This window comes from Triticum aestivum, chromosome 6B (assembly GCF_018294505.1).
Source record: "Triticum aestivum cultivar Chinese Spring chromosome 6B, IWGSC CS RefSeq v2.1, whole genome shotgun sequence".
In the NCBI taxonomy this organism is placed as follows: Eukaryota; Viridiplantae; Streptophyta; class Magnoliopsida; order Poales; family Poaceae; genus Triticum; species Triticum aestivum.
In genome coordinates, this window is record NC_057810.1 from 265,574,728 (window position 1) to 265,595,082 (window position 20,355).

The window sequence follows — 20,355 nt, forward strand, 5'->3', positions numbered from 1 at the left end:
TTAGAGAGTCCATTTCCAAAACGTAAAGACAAAAACAAAATAATCATCACCTCTAACTAGAGTCCATACATGCCAGGCTGCACTCAACGAACTAGTCGAGCCCAACAAGTAATAACAATATAATGTGAAAAAAAAAAATTCTCTCTCCCCCTCCCTCCCTTGCTTATCAAACGAAGATCTATCTTTTGGAGATTTGAAGCAGGATCTAATTGCAAGTCCGCCGTTGGATTTGCTCCTTTCAGCGAGCTGGTTTGTATAAGACTATGTTTGATTTCATCCTGGTAATGAAGCCGCGGAGAGGCCTCCTTGTTCATCTAAAAAAGTCCGCCCCAACAAGCTACCAAAAGAACTGTCCGCAAGTGTTGGCCGACATATTTTGCTCAATGTCTGTAAACATTCTGATTAATTGATAAAGCTTAGCAGTGTTTCTCACAAGAGAAAAAAAAACTGTCGGTGATTAGCCTAAACGGGGATCATTGCCCGAGTCCAAAAACAAACCACGGCAAAAATGACGGAACGGTCACGTCCAGCTCACTCACTCGCCACCCAAAAGGCCAAATCCCCGGCCACACCGCCCGTCTGGATTGTACATCCGCCTCCCTCCCGCTGCCCGGCGACCGGCTTCAGCCGGTCTACACCCGCAAGTTGACCGCCAGCCGTCGCGCTGCCTTCTTCTCCTCTGCCGGTAAATAAAACCCCACGACAAGGAAAAAAAAAACTCTTTTCTACTAACACGCGCAGCCTCAGCGAAGCAGCTCAGCGGCGACAACAAAAGAGGGGGCCCTTTCCGTTGGTCGCCACCGCCACCGCCACCTCGCCTCGGCCCACCCCCCGCTCCTCCGCACGCCCGCGCGGGATCTCGCGCTCGCCCCGAGGAGGGCTCTCCCGGTGAGCGCTCGTCGATTGGTCGGTGCGCACGTGGTGATCGCGGGCGGATCTGGCGGGGTCTCGCCGGATCTCGGGCCATTTCGGGGGGTCGTTGCTGATGGTTGGGTTTCCTTTGTTTTGTAGCAGGGTTTGCGGCGGGCGATGGCGAGCCGGGTGAAGGAGGACGAGAAGAACGAGCGGGTCATAAGGGGGCTGCTCAAGCTGCCCGCCAACAAGAGGTGCATCAACTGCAACAATTTGGTAGGTTTCTCCAGTTCGCTTCATTAATGTGGTCGGATTTGAGACCGCGTTCGGGTGTGGGAGTCTAGAGTGGCTTAGAGCTCGCTTGACTTCATCCGCCATGGTTTGCTGCAAATGGCGCCTATCTGCCAAACACGAATGCGCATGGCGTAGGAGGGTTCTCATGGACATGGACTGGTAGGGGGTCTAACCATCATCCTGTTAGGTGGGCTAGAGATAAATGCAGCCTCGGTCTGCAGATTATGCCGTGGTCCTAAATAAATACGGTAGTCACAAGCATGGTGTTGGGATGCAACATGAGCCTAAGCTATTAATAATATGGAAAGTGGCGATGGATTATGGGTGCCTCATCGCTCGCCACACCTTGTTAAGCTTGAGGCCCTTTTATGCGCACTCCCTTAGTGGCTAGGCGCCCACCGAAGCTACCAATGTGGAAACTGCGAGGCCCATTTGGATGACTACCATTTTGGTAATCGACTCTTGCCCTTTCTTTGAAGCTACTGAGGTCTCTTCAGTGGTTTCGTTGTTGGGATGCACCGCAGTGATGTTACTAAATCTTAATTGTTAGTGCCACATTTGCATCCTGCATAACTTTGTGCCATGAGTTGTTGTCAATTGTTCATGTTCTATTCTATTCTCAGCAGGACCCAACATATCCATTCACATGATCAGTGGAGGAGCGTGAACCAAATCCGGGGGGGCGGGGGGGTGGGGGGGGGGGGGGTAAAAAGCTAGGGAGATTCACAGAGAGTTTAGGCTTAGAAGTAGCTTATCCTTGCAAAAATTTCTCTTGTAGGCCCCTTTCATCCCGCCGATGCTCCGCCAGTGCACATGATATCTACTGTTATTTGAGACACCTCTAGTGCTTACTACTGAGTATGCAGCAGGATGGGTTGATTTGAAGGCCGCACCCCTTTTATTTTGACATCACAATTGAAACCTTCCTACTATGTTTTAAAGGCGTCCCTAAGGCGACGCCTAGGCGACGCCTAGGCGTCGAAGCGCTCCCCCTCCGCTTTGGAAAATCGACCGCTTTGGGCGCCTAGGCGTCCAAAGCGCCCGCCTAGGCGTCGCCTAGGCGCCAAAGCGCCCCCCCTCCCTAAGGCGGTAAGGCGTCGCCTTAAAAACATAGCTTCCTAGTTTGCTATGCATAAAATTGCATTAGTTGTTATGCTCTATAGCTCCATCGTGTCTCTGATATGATACAACCATCTAATGTTTTTAACGTGAAGAATAATGCAAAATGGACAAGCCATGGATGTGATTGACAGTAGAAACAGTTGTGCCCATTGATGTCATATTTGTGTTGAAGTGTATATATGGATTGCCTAGCCCTTTTCATCAGTTTGGACTTTTGGTTGCGTTGGTTAGTGCATGAAGCTTGACATGGTATGAGGGCCTAAGGTCTTGAGTTCAAGTCCTGGCTTTTGCAATTTATCCAAAAATTGTTGTCCCCCCCCCCCCCCCCCCCCCTTGTGTCCACGTGTAGGCCCCTTGAGCCATACGGATTGCCTAGCCATTTCCATCAGTTAGGGCTTTTGGTTGCATTGGCTAGTGCATGAAGTTTGACAATTTGAAGATTCATTAGCTCAGATTTGTGCCCATTGTCTTGCTGCAATTCAGTTTTCCTTGCATTTCCCCAGAGCTAATTTTATTCCATTCCACCATAAACGGAACTTATGAGTGCCAGCTTGTGAATTATATAGGCCGTTTTGCGCACCTTCCATGTTGCTTGTTATTTGTATACCTTACATGTTTCCTAAAGATTGAAATAGTGATGCACCACATATATTGGTATGAACAGGGACCACAATATGTCTGCACAAATTTCTGGACCTTCGTTTGTACCAATTGCAGTGGAGCACAGTAAGATTCCTTTTCAGTTCTCTTTCATTTCGTCTTAGTTTTGTTAAATTAGATTTATCATGGTCGATTTAAATAACAGGTTCACAACCCCCAATTGGAATGATTGAACTTAGCCTTCCATAATAATTGCCTGATTTTTCTTTTCTGCTCCTCCTAGCCGAGAGTTCACTCACCGGGTGAAATCTGTTTCCATGGCTAAATTTACCGCACAAGAAGTCACTGCTCTACAAGGAGGAGGAAATGAGGTATTTCCATGTTCCTATAGTTCTGAATTTTCCATCAGTTCATGTATTTCTGCTTAACTTGACATGGTGTTTGCGTAACTTGTAGCGTGCTAGAGAAATATTTTTCAAGGAGTGGGATTCTCAGCGTAATCCATACCCTGACAGCAGGTTACCTTTCTTTGTCCATGTTCAAGGTTATACCTTGTTAGTTTTGCCTTTAGAATTCTGACCTGTTTGACTGTTTCATACTGTCTCAGTAATACGGACAAATTGAGGAATTTCATCAAGCATATTTACGTGGAGCGGAGATATACAGGAGAAAGAAGCTCTGATAGACCACCGAGGGGAAAGGTGATGCTGGCTCCCTATAGCTCTAGCATTTCTGCTGTGATAACTGCCATCAATTTTGGGAAACTCTCTGTTATCTTGTAAATTCATTTTTTTCTGGTTGATTTGCATATTCAGGACGATAAGGATGAACATAGCGAAAATAGAAGATCTGATGGAAATCGGGGTGGTTCAAGAAGTCCACCATACAATGAAAGTTACTCTGACCGTCGGAGTTATAGTGGACGGAGTGATGACAGAAATTCCAGACATTCCTATGGAGAACGTAGTCCTGGCTATGACCAGAATGACTATAAGAAAAGCCCCCGCCACTTTGAAGCTGTCGACGATAGATCTGGGAAAACGACTCCAGTTCAAAGGTTCGAGGACCGCAGGTTTTCTGAACCACGAAAGCCAGAGACTGGGTCTCCAAATTACCAGAGAGAAGCCAACGGATCTAGTCCTCCTGTTGTACGGCCAGTGAGGGAGATATTGGGTGATGATGCTCCTCAACTTCGGATTGGTGAACCTCCAAAGCCGAATGTAGCCAGACCGATTGATCCTCCAAAACCAAATGGAACCAGGACCATTGAGCCTCCACCTCAGGCACAGGTTGTTCTAGTCGCTCTTGGTGTTTTCAATCCCTCTCAGACACTGGTTTTAGATACCCTTGAAATGTTAGCATATTTTTGTGCAAATATTCTTCTTAAGCTGAGAATTCGAGGCAAAATTTTAACTGTTTTGTCTTGCATGTTTCATACTGTAGAGGACATCTACTGCCAGCAGTATTGGTTCTTCCGAGGGGATTTCGGAACAGACGAAGGCAGCAACTCCAGTCAGTTTAATTGATTTTGGTGCAGATCCTGAACCCACTGCATCTGCCCCGCCATCACAGACAGCCCCTACACCCCAACAGCAGCCAGTTAGTGCACAGCCTATTAACGCAACAACGCCGCAACATGTTCTTGAACAAGGCAAAAGTGCTCCATCAGCAAGCGGCGGTGATTGGGCATCTTTTGATGCTTTTGGCCAGCAGCAACAAACACCACAAGTAGGCAGCACCGTAAATCCACTTGAGTCTGTGCTTGCACAACTATCATTCTCCGAAACACCCTCTGCCTCCAATACGTCAGCCTTTTCAACTTCTGTTGATCCGCAAGCAAATGGAGGACAGCTGTCCATGATAGATACATCACATTCTTCATTATTTGGTCCACCCGTTGGAATCTCAGGCAATCAGGTACCTCCCTTCGCAGAAAATTTCAAGAAGTGTGCATCGAATGAGTATTTTTATTGAAAGAAGTTGTGTTACAGGTCTCAACAGGAATGCCTGTCCAAGGATCTGCAGTTCATCAATCTGCTGTGGCTGCCTCTATGGGTGGTCTTCCATCTCAATTGCCTTCAAATTCTCAAGGAACCAGTGGTATTCAAGAAGCAACGTCTTCTCATGACAGCAAATCCAGTGGGCGGACAGTACTGCCAGTGGTATGTGATTAATTACTTGTAAATTATTGAGCAGCTATCAAGGGAACACGTTCTATATGCCCTCACCCTATGAGCTATTCCAGATTTCCATTTTCACCCATTGCTTGATTGATGTGGCATACTCCCTCTGTTCCTTTTTAGTCTGCATATAAGTTTTGTCTGAAGTCAAAGTATCTCTAGTTTGACCAAACTTATAGAAAAAAGTATGAACATTCACAGTATCAAATGAATTTCATTAGATTCATTACAGAATGTAGTTCCATGTTTCATATATTTGGTATTGTATATGTGATATTTTTAATATAAATTTGGTCAAACTTTGCACATTTTGACTTGACACAAATCTCATACGCGGAGTAAAAAGGAACGGAGGAAGTGCATAATATACACACTTAGTTTGCATGCCCTACACTGCAGCTACCGCAAAGTACTGCCCCCTCCATTCTGAATCCAGTTAGCTTTTTGTTTTGCAGTCTCCAGTATGCAACTTTGACTGTTACTGTTTTTATAATTATGTTAGTACTTAGTAAAATATCATCAGATATTTATAATCAATTCCAATGGCATGATTTTCACCTAACCAAATGAAATAGTTTTTATTCATTAGTAGTTGACGAAGAATCAAAGATAGTTGTCATCTGCTCCCTCCTTACAGTTGTACTAAATCAAAGACGCTTATTTTGGGACGGAGGGAGTATTTTTTAACAAAGACATGATAAGCCAGGGCTGAGAATATTGTTATTCTTTTGATGTATCTAAGCCGGGGAGCTTTTTACTAGCATTAGTATGTCTACTTTTAGGGAGAGGTTCGGTACTTGCATTTAGATGGGGCCATGTGGTTTTTTATGGATATGTTACGTAATGGGCCTAATGGGCCCGTTAGTCTTAGGGTTAATTAGAGATAAGACTCGCTTGCTTAGGGGTCAAGTAAGCCTTGCTTGGGAGTCAAGTAAACCTTTCTATATAAAGAGAGGAGATGTATCAATCTAATCAAGCAAGAATTAAGAAGGAAATCCCTTCCCTCTTGCCTGGCTGTGGGCAAAACGCCCCCGGCCGGCCCTCTCACGCCCTCCTTCTAGCAGCGCCATAACAGTTTGGTATCAGCTAGCTTCGGTTCGATCATGTCTTCACCGCCGCCAACCCCCTCCCTCCCGCTGCCAACCTCCACCACCGCGCCGCTGCCCATCACCTCCGCGCTGCTGGACTCCACCGCCGGCGCCTCCACCGGCCAGATGCCTCCCTCCACCGCGGCCCCTGCCACCGTCTTCACCCCGGAGCAGGTCACCAGGGTCCTCAACGACCTGGTCACAGCGGTCCAGGGGATCCGGCTGTACTTAGACAGTCCCTACGGGCCGCCGCCACCCCGCCGCCGGCCGCCACCACCGGCCCACCGGCCCTGCCATGGTACCCGCCACCCACGGCGCTCGCGGGGCCGCTGCAGCCCCAGCTGCAGCTGCCGCCGCCGCCCGCTGCCACCCCGCAGTGGCTGCAGTGGCCGTCGCCGATCCTCGCGGCGCCCCCCGCGGCCCATCGCCGCCCCCGCGCCGCCGTGGCTGCTGTGGCAAGCCGCCGCCACCAGGCAGCCTCCGCACCGCCCTGGCTGTGGCAGCCGCCGCTCCTGGCAGCCTCCGCCGCGCTCGGTGCTCCGCCGCAGCAGCCGCTGCCGCTGCCCCAGGGCGTCCTTGTCGCGCTCGCCGGACCGCTGCAGCTGCCATCCACCGCCACCACCGCCCCGCCCTGCCTGAAGTGGCAGCTGCCGCTCCTGGCGGCCTCCGCCACGCCCGGCGCTCCGCTGCAGCAGCCACCGCCGGTCAGCTCCGGCCCCGCATCGACTGTGTCGGCAGTAGTCCCGATCCACCAGATCAAGTTCCCACCGTCGCCATCACCGCTTCCCCAGGGTGTCCCCATCCAGCAGGTCAAGTTCCCGCCGTCGCCGTCACCGCTTCCGGCTTGGATCACTACCCGCCACGTGTCGGCAGCGGTGAGGCTGCAAGCTGCTGCGTGTCGGCGTGTGCGGGAGATGCGTGGTCTGCAGCTGCAGCTCCTCCCGGCTGCGCTTCGCTGCGCAAAGGACCTCGCTCTCGTCCGCTGCATCGGGTATCTTGGGCATGCTGTTTTTCCTGCGGGCAACGACCTCAAAGTCTGCGACATCGACGGTTGGGGAGGCGCACTCCTCCTTGTCATTCTCCATCGCAAGCCCTCCACTCTTTCCTGTGCGGTGCAGACCAACAGCCATACACATGCACTCCTTTTGTCCAGGTGGTGTCCATGGGATCCAGGTGGCTGTACACGTGCACGTCCAAAATAAAGCGTCCCAGTTTATTTCAGGTTGAGAGTAATAACACAAGCCGAGATGTAAAAGGCTTGTTTTTAGGTGTTAGGTTTGTGTTGCGTCGAGTCATAGTTATAAGTTGGTTAGGCTGCAGCTCGAGGACAAGCTGCATGTCCAGGTGGGGTGTAGTGTTAGAGTACGTAATGGGCCTAATGGGCCCGTTAGTCTTAGGGTTAATTAGAGATAAGACTCGCTTGCTTAGGGGTCAAGTAAGCCTTGCTTGGGAGTCAAGTAAACCTTTCTATATAAAGAGAGGAGATGTATCAATCTAATCAAGCAAGAATTAAGAAGGAAATCCCTTCCCTCTTGCCTGGCCGTGGGCAAAACGCCCCCGGCCGGCCCTCTCGCGCCCTCCTTCTAGCAGCGCCATAACAGGATATTAGATCACATTTCAGTGGGATATAAGCACTTATCATGCAGAAATAGAACTATATAAATACCTGTAATAATTGCAATTCCTAATCAAACAAATGCAAGGCATGGAAGGGCTACAAAAGTATTAATGACTGTTTTGATGCATTGGGCATGCCGTATCTTGTTAGGCCAACAAGTTATATCTGAAGAAACCAGATGGTAGATTATAAAAACTAAAAAAGTACCTGAGAGCATCATTAGCGGGTGGCAAAATCATAGTAGGTATTAGCTTGATTTTTTGTTCTCCATAAAATAGTACTCCCTCTGTAAAGAAATACTTCCTTCGTTCCTAAATATAAGTCCTTTTAGAGATTTCAACATGAACTACATACGGATGTATATAGGCATAGTTTAGATTGTAGATTCACTCATTTTGCTCCGTATATAGTCCATATTGGAATCTCTAATATTTAGGAACGGAGGGAGTACTAACTTAGTGATCTAAAAAGTCGTTTATTTCTTTACAGAGGGAGTATAACACATGTTCATTGACGTTAACAGCTTGTGTTCATATGTGTTGACATGTGTTCATTTTCAAGAGTCAAGACCATCGCCTAATTGTCAATTGAAGATAAATGTGTCGTCTTTTTAAGAACGTGATAAGCTGATGTTGTCAAAACCATTCCATTAAATGAAATCATTGCATCGGCACATCTAACATCAGATCGAATCTCTGCAGGATTTCTTTACTTCACTATATCCATCAGCAACTCCAGCAATGCCTGGCTGGCAGAGAGCTCCCCAGTCTGGAATGGGATTTGGCATGCAGTATCCTGCTGCAATGGTATTCATTCTCATGATAGTGATTCATATGATTATTATTTGAGATCATTGTCAATATTTGTCTTACAAAAATGTCCTCCCAGTTGCAGGGAATGCAGTCATATCCTCAGGCAGCATTTTCTCAACCTACATATCAACAACCTATGTATCAGCAACCTACATACCAACAACCTACGTATCAACAGCCTGTATATCAGCAAAATGCGTATCCCCAACCTGCGAAAGCTTCAAACCCTTTTGACCTCGGAAATGAGGCAGCCCCAATTCAAGCTCACATGGTATAACTAGATATTTTCTCTTCTGCATAATATTTGAAAGTAGAATATTTTGCATATTTTCTCCTCCAATTCAAGTATTTCAACGTTGAGCAAAAAAATAATTGTTAAGTGAATCAGTTTGAAACACTTCCTGCTTTACCTTGATTATCCACATTAACTTGTTGGTTTCTTGCTTAATGTTAACTATGTTCATCGTTTGTTCTATTAACTCATTTTTGTTGTGACCTTGAGCAGTCCCGACCACTGGGAGCATCATCAGGCGCTACTAACCCAACATTAGTTGGTAACTCTAGTTTTGGAGTTCCACCTCAGCAGCCTCAGCAGATGTATCAGCCATCTGTACATCAAAGTATTTACTTAGTTCCTCATCACCGTCTCTACACTGTTGCTCTTTATTATTACTACCACTACTTTGACATGCGGTACTAATTTGTGTTTCGACTTCAGACCATTACATGATGCAGCATGTTTCAAACAACATGCCTGAGCAGCTACCTAATGGCATGCTTCCAAGGTGAGCTATACTTGTTATCAGTATATCCTGTAAGTTGAAATGTTAGTGCTACGCTTCGCATATGAGCCGAGTTAATTATTATTTCCAACTATTCTATACCACATCTTAGTCATATACTCCCTCCGTTCCTAAATAGTTGTCTTTCTAGAGATTTCAAATGGACTACCACATACGGATGTATATAGACATATTTTAAAATGTAGATTCACTCATTTTGCTCCGTATGTAGTCACTTGTTGAAATCTCTAGAAAGATAAATATTTGGGAACGGAGGGAGTATAATATAGGTAACAAAAAATAGCACCCACCTTAAATAGGGAACTAGAACTCGCTGAACTGTCACTTCTGGCCATTGGGTCATATTGGATGGTCGAGATAAACCACTGAATGCCACCAGCTTTCAAAGCAATCATGTGATTATTTCATCTTCATCCTACTAGCATCCCACTTGCAATGGCATGGGTAGTCCTTGTTTGCATCTTCAAATCTGATAAGAGCGATCAAGGCTGTATGTTTATTGTGATCTTTCTGGCAACACGTCCGACTTACTCGTGACATCACAGGCAACAAGGAGGTGCTGGTTCCCTCGGCGTAGGCTATGATCAACAAGCTGCTCCTAGGTATTCCCAGCCAAACACCCCACCGTCCTATGGTGCTGTGGGTGGAAATCCTTTCGGGTAAAAGGCTTATCAAATGTGGACGTACCATGTTACCTGTTTATGGTATCTTGTGTATCTTCAGACCACTGGTTTGTGGTGCCCACTGCCCAGTGAGATAAGAATGCACAAAGCCCTGGAGAAAATTTGTTTCATATTACTGGTTATGTGTTTGTCACTGTAGCTCCATGTAACTTGATCTGGAAGGTGGAAGCGATGTGGGGCATAAGCTTCAGGAGCAGGAGTTCTGCGGTTCTTCTAGCCCCTATTTTCTTGTATATTTGTGTTTGGTGTTCTGTGTGCGTTGCATCCGATGTATATTCACAGAGACCCTATGCCTTGTATGGTTTTTGATTGGGATCTTTCGAGCGGCCATATCTGATAGTGTACTTAGTTCAGAATGTTATTTTTAGTCCAGCTGGCTATTCAATTTTAATGTTTATTGCAATGCATGCCTGAAGGATGTATAATTGTGATTAATCAGTTGTTTTGGTCTCATGCTATTATTGCATTATATGGATCCTTTCTTCCAGGCATGGTTGTTTTCCTTGCTATTTCTTGGGAGGAACGATCTATACACACGAGTTTGAACAACAAATACCCTTGGATTGGACTTTGCCCGCTTGTTCCCTCCGAGCCCTGGGGTTGGTGCTTGGCTCGGGTGCAGACTTGGAGCTTGAGGTGCTTGGCTTGGGTGCAGACTTGGAGCTTGATCACCAAATCACTAATTGTGGACTACTCATTGCAAAGATCACTCTCATCTTCCTAGGTTGCGACAAGTGGCGTGCTGCATGTGCGTCACTTGTCACAACCTGAGAGTTTTCCTTTTTTTTGTAGATCCGTTTATTCAAAATGTTTTATCTCTTAAACCGTGCGTTCAAATTTTGAACCATTTTCATCGCTGGATTCCTTGCGTCCAGATCTTCAAAACTAGATCCATGTTGATGGGTTTTGATGAATTTTTTTTTCATGAAAGAAACCAGCCGAAAAAACCCGGACGAAAAACCGGACCGGGAGCGTGGGTTTTTTCCCTTTTCGAAAGAGGCTTGTCCGTGCCTCTTATGAAATCACAACCGTGCCTCCCGCGGAAGCAAAATCGTGTCTCTCACAAAAGGAAAAAAAAGAGAAAACGCGGCCGTGCCTTTTGTGGAAGCACAACATGCCTCTCGCGGAAACAAAACCGTGCCTCTCGTGAAAGAAGAAAAACAAAAAACGCGTTTTTTTCCGTTTTCGAGAGGCACGGCCGTGCCTCTCGCGGAAGAAAAAAACAACAGAAAACACGGTTTTTTTTTTCGTTTCTGAGAGGCACGGCCGTGCCTCTAGCGAAAGCATAACCGTGCCTCTCGCGGAAGGAAAAAAATAAATAAAAAACACGTTTTTTTCCTTTTTGGGGGGCACGACCGTGACTCGCGAAAGCAAAATCGTGCCTCTCGCGGAAGGAGAAAAAAAAAAACAAAAAACACGTTTTTGGGAGGCAAAACCGCAACTCTCGTGAAAGAAAAAAAAAGAAAACACGTTATTTCGCGTATTTTTTTCTTTTTTTCAAACATTTTTTTGGCCCAGAAGCTAAGGAAGACCGATGGGGAACCGAAACGTCGAAAAACCCAAAAAAACCCGTTTAAAAAGCCGAAAACACATGCGGAAAAATGAAAAAAACAAAATCCGAAGGGAGCGCCCAGAGAGCGACACGTGGCGGACGGCTGAGAGCGCGCCAAGTGGCGCTGATTATTGCGAGGCTCCCGAAGGAGCGGTCGTCAACTAGTTGCTCTCGCTTGATCACGTATCCGTAGAAAAACTACTCCCTCCGATCCAAAATTATTTTATTTTGGATCGAAGGGAGAGTTTGGGCCCAAAAAGCGTCTGGATCTTGTAAACTTGACCCCAACTTCCCAATGTTTAAGGGAGAGTTTTGCTTCCCAAAAACTTTTGGTGGTAAAGTGGCCGCTTGAAACTTACCGCCGGAACACCACCCCGTTGGAACCCCCTCCCTCCTTGCCGTCGCCGCGCCATGGCGCCACCGTCGCCCGTGCTGTCATCGGTCAACAAGCCGCACCACTGTCATAATTGTGTCGCCCCGCGTCACCTCACCACGTCGCCTCTCGCTGGCGGCCATCGCATTGCCTCGCCGGAGGCTGTCACGGGTGTCACGTACTATCGGGCCTAGGCCATTATCTAGTTTTCTTTAATAAAAATTAAAACATACTTAGGGGAAGAAGTTTACGGGATCTGCCAAAAGTATCTCTCAGGAAACTTTTTGGGGGAGTGTTCTAGAGGAATTGTTGTAGTTGCTCTTAGGCCCGACCCTGCTGCGTCAACCCTCTCGGAGCAGCACGTGAAGGTGGTGTGTGGATCACTTGAGCCTGAAGCGCCGCCTGATTATTAAGACAAAAGGAAACCGCCTCATGGGGTACATGGACCGATTTAAGCCATTCCTGATGATTGCGGAGGCAGCCTTCTGCGAGGAGTATTCCCACATCGGAGATTCTAGATGGAACAGGGGAAGAAAGTGGTGCTCTAGAAGTCTAGGGCCACATCCCAAGCCAACCTCGACCAAGCTTTCTAGATCCTTGCCGATGATATGCAATAGTGGGATGGGTCAGGGCGACGGTAGAACCACTAAAATTGACAGTTCTTGGGAGGCTAGATGTATCCCCTGCGGGATAATTCTGATGCTGCTTAGAACATATGCAAAATCCTATTGCCCCGGCGTCCCATCATGGAAAGACCTCTTCATCTTTGTACAACTCGAATAAGTGCCGCCAGAGGCTCGGCTTGGGTTCCGTGCCTAGCCGCGCCTCACTCAGGTGGGCGAAAACCGAGAGCATTGCGAAGGCAAAGGGATTCAACAAAGTCAGTTCGATCTTATAGAAATCCAAGACCGCAAAAGAATCCATTGAAGACAGCCCGATCCAACAGGCTATATGTCGACCGCCTTATCATCATCGACTCCGACGAGGAAGAAAGCTCATGCTTCAAGGGCGATATGAATGCAACGTTTGAGATGAGCGATTGAGCTACTACCTGGCATCAAGGTGTGCCAGCATGTTGGAGACATCGTCCTTTGCCAGATGCTTAAGCCTGTTAAATATCTTGTATTCCAAGTCATATAAGTAAGAGATAAGTTGTTAGAGTTAGACGTTTCCTTTAAGTTTTGCTATCTCTTCTCCCTATCTCTTCTCCCTCTCTTAATGTGGATCGCACGTCCTGTAAACCGTCACGATGTAAAATCTCATGACGATCCTCTCATTGCAATCAATATAAACCCGCAGGCTCTCCTTTGGAGGGCTGAGACACTTCATCATTGTTGGAAATATGCTCTAGAGAAAATAATATTAGTATTATTACATTTCCATGTTCATAATTAAGTTTATATTTCTATGCTATAATTGCATTTGTTCTTGAATATGAGATTCAGAGGAAAACCCAATTGCATGTGTGGAAACATAAACACCAAGATGATCCCTAATCATGCCTCTAAGACTAGCTTATGGATTGATGATGATCTTGTTTTCCTGATAATGAACATTGTTATAGTAACAAGGATGATTTCAATAATGAGAACACGTTGTTACCGGAACAATGGTGTTGGATAGACCCAGCTTATGAATTACTGAGAGATGTCATCGTTGCTAAGTTATCGGCACTTCATATATGTTTTTCACGTTTGCATTGTTCCTTAGACCATGAGAATATTGTATACCAACATACCGTATGGTTACTTTGGGGTTTACCACATGTCACTCCATAAATGGATGTGAATAAAGGTGACTTACCAGAAACGTATGTCTCGGTAGCGATAGTTCAAGACTAGGATTTGCTCCTCCACGATAGAGAGATACTCTCTGGGCCCACTGCGTGTTACGGTGTCATTATTGTCTGGCCAGAAACTTGTGATTATGACCACGAGATACCAGAACACGGACACGGGTAAAGAGAACGAGACCGTTATAGTGATAGGAGTTGATCACGGGAAGACCGATAATCTCTCCTCGGGTTTCATAAATGTATCACAAAGCAAAGGGAATGGTATTCGTAAACAAAGGTTCTCTCGAGAACTTTGTGAATATGCGAGAGTTAATAAGGGTGTCGAGATCCCGTTGTTAACTATTAACCGGAAGGGGTTCCGGGTCATGTTCGCTTACTTCTGAACCTGTAGGGTCACACACTTTTTTTTTGACAAAATGACAGCAGGGGGAAAACCCCTACTGTGATCACTTCATATATCTATATAAATGAGAGGTTTACATAGACATATCAGCTACATTACATGAAACCGCCAGCCACACCTGGGGTGTGGCTGCCCAACTAGAGCAGAATAGAGGATAGGGCTATACTACAGAAGTACAATAGTTGATCAGAGCAGCTCTATGTGCTGCTTTAACCCTATGTTGCAGTAAAGACAAGTCTTCTTTGAATTGTATGAGCCAAGAGTCCACACTGGGGGGGCAGTCCGCTTAAATTCTTGTTGTTCCTCTCCTTCCAAATGCTCCACTCCGCAGTCAAGAATGTTTCATAGAAGAAGGGGTTCGGCCAGGTATTCTTAGTGGTTTGAAGAAGGTTGAGGCGGCAAAGGAATGTTGGCCAAGCAATGTTTAGTCTAGCCCAGCAGCTCTGACTAAACGGGCAGGAGAAAATCATGTGATCCACGATCTCTTCAGTGTGCTGGTCGCAGAGGATACAGTTGAAGTTATTGCCAATATTATAGTGCCTCCTCTTCAACATGTTGCGCGTCTTGAGTCTATCATGAAACAAGAGCCAGCCAAAAACTTTGATCTTCATTGTGCATTTGGATTTCCAGAGTTGACTGAATGCTTGATGCACCACTACATCCCTAAAATAGTTGTTGTAGTAATCCCTTGGTTTGTACAATGTGGCCCCCCAGGAATAGTGCCAAACATCATGCCGGGAGGTCGATGGAGAGATCCATGTTTGCTGAGCAATATCCTGGATCTCAGCGAGAGCCTGGGGAGAGACAGGAAGATGAAAGGTTGCATGCATGTCCGTACTGGCCATCGCCTCAGCAACCGACAAGTCCTCCTGCATGGGAAACGAGAAGGCACGAGGGTGTGAGATTTGTAGTACTTCCTCTCTCCAGAGATCTTTCCAAAAAAGGGTCGAAGTACCATCTACCAGCTGAACCCGAGAAATTCCTCGATAGATGGGGGTCAGCTTAAGAATGTCCTTCCACCAGAATGAGCCAACGGGGTCCACAACGTGTGGAATCTTGCCATCATAATGATTATCCCAGATAAGGTTGACCCAAGGCACATCCAGTCTGTTAAAGAATTTGTGAAGGAATTTTAGAAGCAAAGCCTCATTGTGGATCTTTAGGTTGATCACCCTAAACCACCATTTTTCTTAGGTCGACAAACCAAATCCCAAGCAGCCAAAGAGTTGCATTTATCGCCTTGTTCAGTTTTCTTGGTCCAGAGACATCGATGCCTGATCTTATCAAGGATCTCAATGAGCTTGGGAGGGAATTTGAGAGTGCACATGGCAAAAACCAGGAGGGACGTGACCGAAGCATTCAACCAAGATAGCTTACCACCGTATGTCATCATCGCAATGGTGGGAGTGAGTTGTCTTTCCAATCTGTAGACCAAAGGCATAAAATCTTGGATTGTAGGTTGAGTAGTGCCCAAAGGAAGGCCAAGGTAGGTGAACAACATTGAACCAACAACACATCCGAAAACTCTAGCAAGATTTGTTGTGGTAGATGCATCAAGATTAATCAGGATCATCGTGGATTTGTGAAAGTTAATCTTGAGGCCAATGGAGGAGGCATAGTCAGATAGAATCTCCTTAACTAGCGCGGCTTGTTGAGTACATGCAGGAAGGAAAATGAGCGTGTCATCTGCATATTGAAGAACCGGATAATCAGTCTGTCCAATGCAAGGAAACGGTAGGGCAAGCCTGCCTTATCGGAATGTGTCATTTATTGCTGCCTGAAGTAACTCAGCCGCAAGGACAAAGATTAGCGGCAAAAGCGGGTCCCCTTGTCGAACCCCGCATCTGCATGGGAATTGCCAGCCGGGTACGCCGTTCAAGAGGACAAAAGATCGGCCAGATGAGAAAAGGCAATTAATCCAGGAGATCCATTAGTCATTGAATCCCATATGACGCATTATGTTAATCATGGGCCCGTGGGCAACCATGTCAAATGCTTTGGCAAAATCGAGCTTGAGAAGGATGATCTCCCTACCAGACGTATGTCATTGGTGAATGTAATGGTAGGCCCATGCAAGTCAATCTTGGATTGTTCTCCCCTTAAGGAAGCCATATTGGTTGCGGTGCACCAGTTGCAAGATTATGCGTTGCAAACGATTGGCTAGAAGCTTCGTCAGGAGTTTCAAACAACAATTAAGCAGGGTGATCAGTCTATAGTCATTGACTGAGGCAGACGCGTTAACCTTGGGAATCAGGGTTATGAGACCATCATTGATGCTAGTGATGTCAAGGTTTCCTTCATAGAATTGCGAGCAAAGCAAGTAGAAATCGTGTTTGATGATCGGCCAGCAAGCTTTGAGAAAAGCTGCACTTAAACCATCAGGTCCAGGTGCACGATCTGGTGGCATTTCCTTGACAACACCATCGATTTCTTCCAGAGTGAATGGCTCAGTAAGGATGTCAAGATTATTTGCCCGTTGGATTATTGAAGGCAAGTCAAACTTCATATCACATTGTGCAGTTGTCCCCAACCTGGTTTTGTATGTGGAGTGTAAGAGCGCCTCCTTACCCGGGTGATCCTCCACCACACTGTCATCCTCAGTGCGAAACGAGGCAATGTTGTTCTTATGATATCATTCAGTGGCGATTGCTTGGAAGAATTTATTGTTCTCGTCTCCAAACTTGATCCACCGGATGGTGCAATGCTTTTTCCAAAAAAGCTTCTGGTACTTGAGCAGCCTGATAAGATGAGCTTTAAGGATGTTTCTGAAATTTTCTTCTGGAAGAGTAAGGCAACACTTGTTTTCCAGTTCATCTAACTCAGCAAGTACCTCATTACAATTGGTGATCGCAATAGAAAGCCGAGAAATATGCTTACTCCAAATCTTAAGTGCGTGACAAAGGGCTTTGAACTTGTGACTAAGCGTAGCCGCAACACTTTTGTTGAGAACTGGTTTAGCCCAAACTTGTTGCACCACATCCATAAACCCCGGGTGTAAGATCCAGTATGATTCTAAGCGGAAGAGCTTACTACGAGGGATCTTAGTTTCAATGGTAACTACGTAGGGTATATGATCAGAAACCGGCTTGCCAAGGGGTTTAACGAGGGTTTTAGGGTATGAGTGAGTCCAGTGCAGGGAGGTGAGAAACCAATCAATCTGCTCGAGGAGGGGGTCCATTTGCATGTTACTCCATGTATAAGATCTACCTTGGACTGGTATCTCGACAAGTTGTTGCTTGCGAATTATGTCGTTAAATGTGATCATGTCATTCAGGTTCCCCCCAGGTTTGTTGTGGTTGTCAGGGGCTCGCATATAGTTAAAATCGCCAAGGAGCAACCAATCTTGGGCATTAGGAATCTGGATGTTGTACAACCCGGAAGTAAACGCGATACGATCATCGCCCGTGCATGGGCCATAAACATTAGCGAGCGACCAAGTTTGCGAAGACTAAGTACTAACGAAACTGATGACTAGCACAAAGACATCAGAAAACACAACCGTGCCCACAAATAAAGCGCTTTTCCAGACAGTAAGAATACCACCAGATGATCCTCGGGAAGGAACAAAATCAAAGCGATCGAATTGTTTAGGGAAACAAGTTTTAAGGAATGCAAAAGAAACATCATGCATTTTGGTTTCCTGCAGACAAACCACCGCACAACCAGTTGATATGATGGCATTAGAAAGGGCCAATTTCTTTTCCTCCGAATTGAGACCTTTGATGTTCCAAGACAGCACATTCCAGCATCGCAGAGGCGGCATGATAGAAACAGAGATCACTCCAGGGAGGAAGAAGTCGCCTGACCCTGAACATCAGACGGACTAGCAGCCGACGAGGTAGCAAGCAAGGCTTCAGAAGTTAGCTCATCAGCAGGAATAGCACACCTATGAACACCAATCTCTTGCAGTGTGGCGACTGGGGTTGGAGGAGGAACTGCATCATCAATCCTGGATGCGTTGCTGGAGGATCCAATTGTTGGCATAATACGAGGCTTAACCTTGGCGGAAGCCGCACACGTGTCTTTAGGAGCATGAGTCTTAAAGCCATCAAACTTGTTGGATCGCAGGCTACGCCTAACTTCAGAGGTGGAAATAGGAGCTGCAGCCCTGGAGCGCCTGGTTCTCGGCCCAATGGGAGCTGTCGGAGCCACAATGTCAGTTATCATGGGTGTAGGGTTCAGATCAAATACACCATTGCTAGCCTCAACAGAAGCGTCAGAGCCATCCCCATGGTTCAGAATAATACCAACATTGTGTGTTTCTTCAGTGGATTCAGAAAGCTCCTCAATGACCACATATGAGGTAGAAAGCAGAGCATGACTGTTAGACTGCATCTGGGAGAAGTGTAATCCAGCAGCATCCTGTGAAACTCTGACGTCCACCACAGCAGAGTTGTTCCTCATACCATATACTTCGCACCAAGGATGTGACACCCCCGATTCAATTGTACACTAATCATGCATGCAAATGTGTACGCTCAAGATTAGGGACTCACGGGAAGATATGACAACACAACTCTAAAAGTAAAACAAGTCATACAAGCATCATATTACAAGCCAGGGGCCTCGAGGGCTCGAATACAAGTGCTCGAAAATAAACGAGTCAGCGGAAGCAACAATATCTGAGTACAGACATAAGTTAAACAAGTTGCCATAAGATGGCTAGCACAAACTGGGATAGAGATTGAAAGAGGCGCATGCCTCCTGCCTGGGATCCTCCTAACTACTCCTGGTCGTCGTCAGCGGCCTGCATGTAGTAGTAGGCACCTCCAGTGTAGTAGGAGTCGTCGTCGACGGTGGCGTCTGGATCCTGGGCTCCAATGTCTGGTTGCGGAATCTGAGAAGAAAAGAAAAGAGGGGGGAAAAGAGGGAGCAAAGCAACCGTGAGTACTCATCCAAAGTACGCGCAAGCAAGGATCTACACTACATATGCATGGGTATATGTGTAAAGAGGCAATATCGGTGGAGTGAACTGCAGAATGCCAGAATAAGAGGGGGATAGCTAGTCCTATCGAAGACTACGCTTCTGGCAGCCTTCGTCTTGCAGCATGTAGAAGAGAGTAGATTGAAGTCCTCCAAGTAGCATCGCATAGCATAATCCTACCCGGCGATCCTCCCCTCGTCGCCCTGTGGGAAAGCGATCACCGGGTTGTCTCTGGAACTTGTCTGGGTGTGTTTTATTAAGTATCCAATTCTAGTTGTCATAAGGTCAAGGTACAACTTTGGGTCGTCCTTTTACCGAGGGACACGACTATTCGAATAGATAAACTTCCCTGCAGGGGTGCACCACATAACCCAACACACTCGATCCCCTTTGGCCGGACACACTTTTCTGGGCCATGCCTGGCCTTGGAAGATCAACACGTCGCAGCCCCACCTAAGCACAACAGAGAGGTCAGCACGCCGGTCTAAATCCTATGGCGCAGGGGTCTGGGCCCATCGCCCATTACACACCTGCATGTTGCGACCGCGGTCGGAAGCAGACCTAGCCCCCTTAATACGAGCGCAGGCTTAAGATCCAATCCGGCGCGCGCCGCTCAGTCGCTGACGTCAAGAAGGCTTTGGCTGATACCACGACGCCGAGTGCCCATAACTGTTCCCGCGTAGTTGGTTAGTGCGTATAGGCCAATGGCCAGACTCACATCAAATACCAAGATCTCGTTAAGCGTGTTAATTGATGTAACCGCAAACGCCGACCAGGGCTAGGCCCACCTCTCTCCTAGGTGGTCTCAACCTGCCCTGTCGCTCTGCCACAAGTAACAATCGGGGGCCGTCGGGAACCCATGCCCACCTCTACCGGGATGGAGCCACCTGTCCCTTCAGCCCCCATCTCCGAACAGTATCATAAGTAATGTAACAGTATAAAGTATATGGCATATGCCCGTGATAAACTCCCGAAGTGATCACGGCCCAGTAGTATAGCATGGCAGACGGACAAGAGTGTAGGGCCACTGATGGAAGACTAGCATCCTATACTAAGCATTTAGGATTGCACGTAAGGGTAACAACTGTAGCAACAATGTCAGGCTATGCAGCAGCATTGGATTAACCGAAAGCAGTAACATGTTACACTACTCTAATGCAAGCAGTAGAGAGAAGAATAGGCGATATCTGTTGATCTGGGGGGGGGGGGGGGCTTGTGAAAGGATCGAGAAGAGGTGTCTAGAGGAGGGGGGTGGG

At 46.8% G+C, this 20,355-nt stretch overlaps 1 protein-coding gene across 3 annotated transcripts; it reads left to right on the top strand.

Moving 5' to 3' along the window:
• The first annotated feature begins 702 nt into the window (after positions 1–702).
• Positions 703–10,490, top strand: LOC123136890 (probable ADP-ribosylation factor GTPase-activating protein AGD14). Of its 3 annotated transcripts, none has more exons than XM_044556393.1 (14): positions 703–888; positions 1,012–1,128; positions 2,933–2,994; positions 3,152–3,239; positions 3,325–3,386; positions 3,476–3,569; positions 3,684–4,157; positions 4,312–4,785; positions 4,860–5,030; positions 8,456–8,560; positions 8,643–8,837; positions 9,072–9,186; positions 9,285–9,351; positions 9,915–10,490. In XM_044556393.1, exons 2-14 carry the CDS (start codon positions 1,030–1,032, stop codon positions 10,030–10,032), a joined length of 2,124 nt encoding a protein of 707 aa, XP_044412328.1. In that variant the 5' UTR covers positions 703–888; positions 1,012–1,029; the 3' UTR covers positions 10,033–10,490. The 3 variants fall into 3 exon arrangements, with proteins under 3 accessions (XP_044412328.1, XP_044412330.1, XP_044412329.1); XM_044556395.1 differs by having other exon boundaries at positions 8,649–8,837; XM_044556394.1 differs by having other exon boundaries at positions 714–888; positions 1,015–1,128.
• Positions 10,491–20,355: the final 9,865 nt, after the last annotated feature.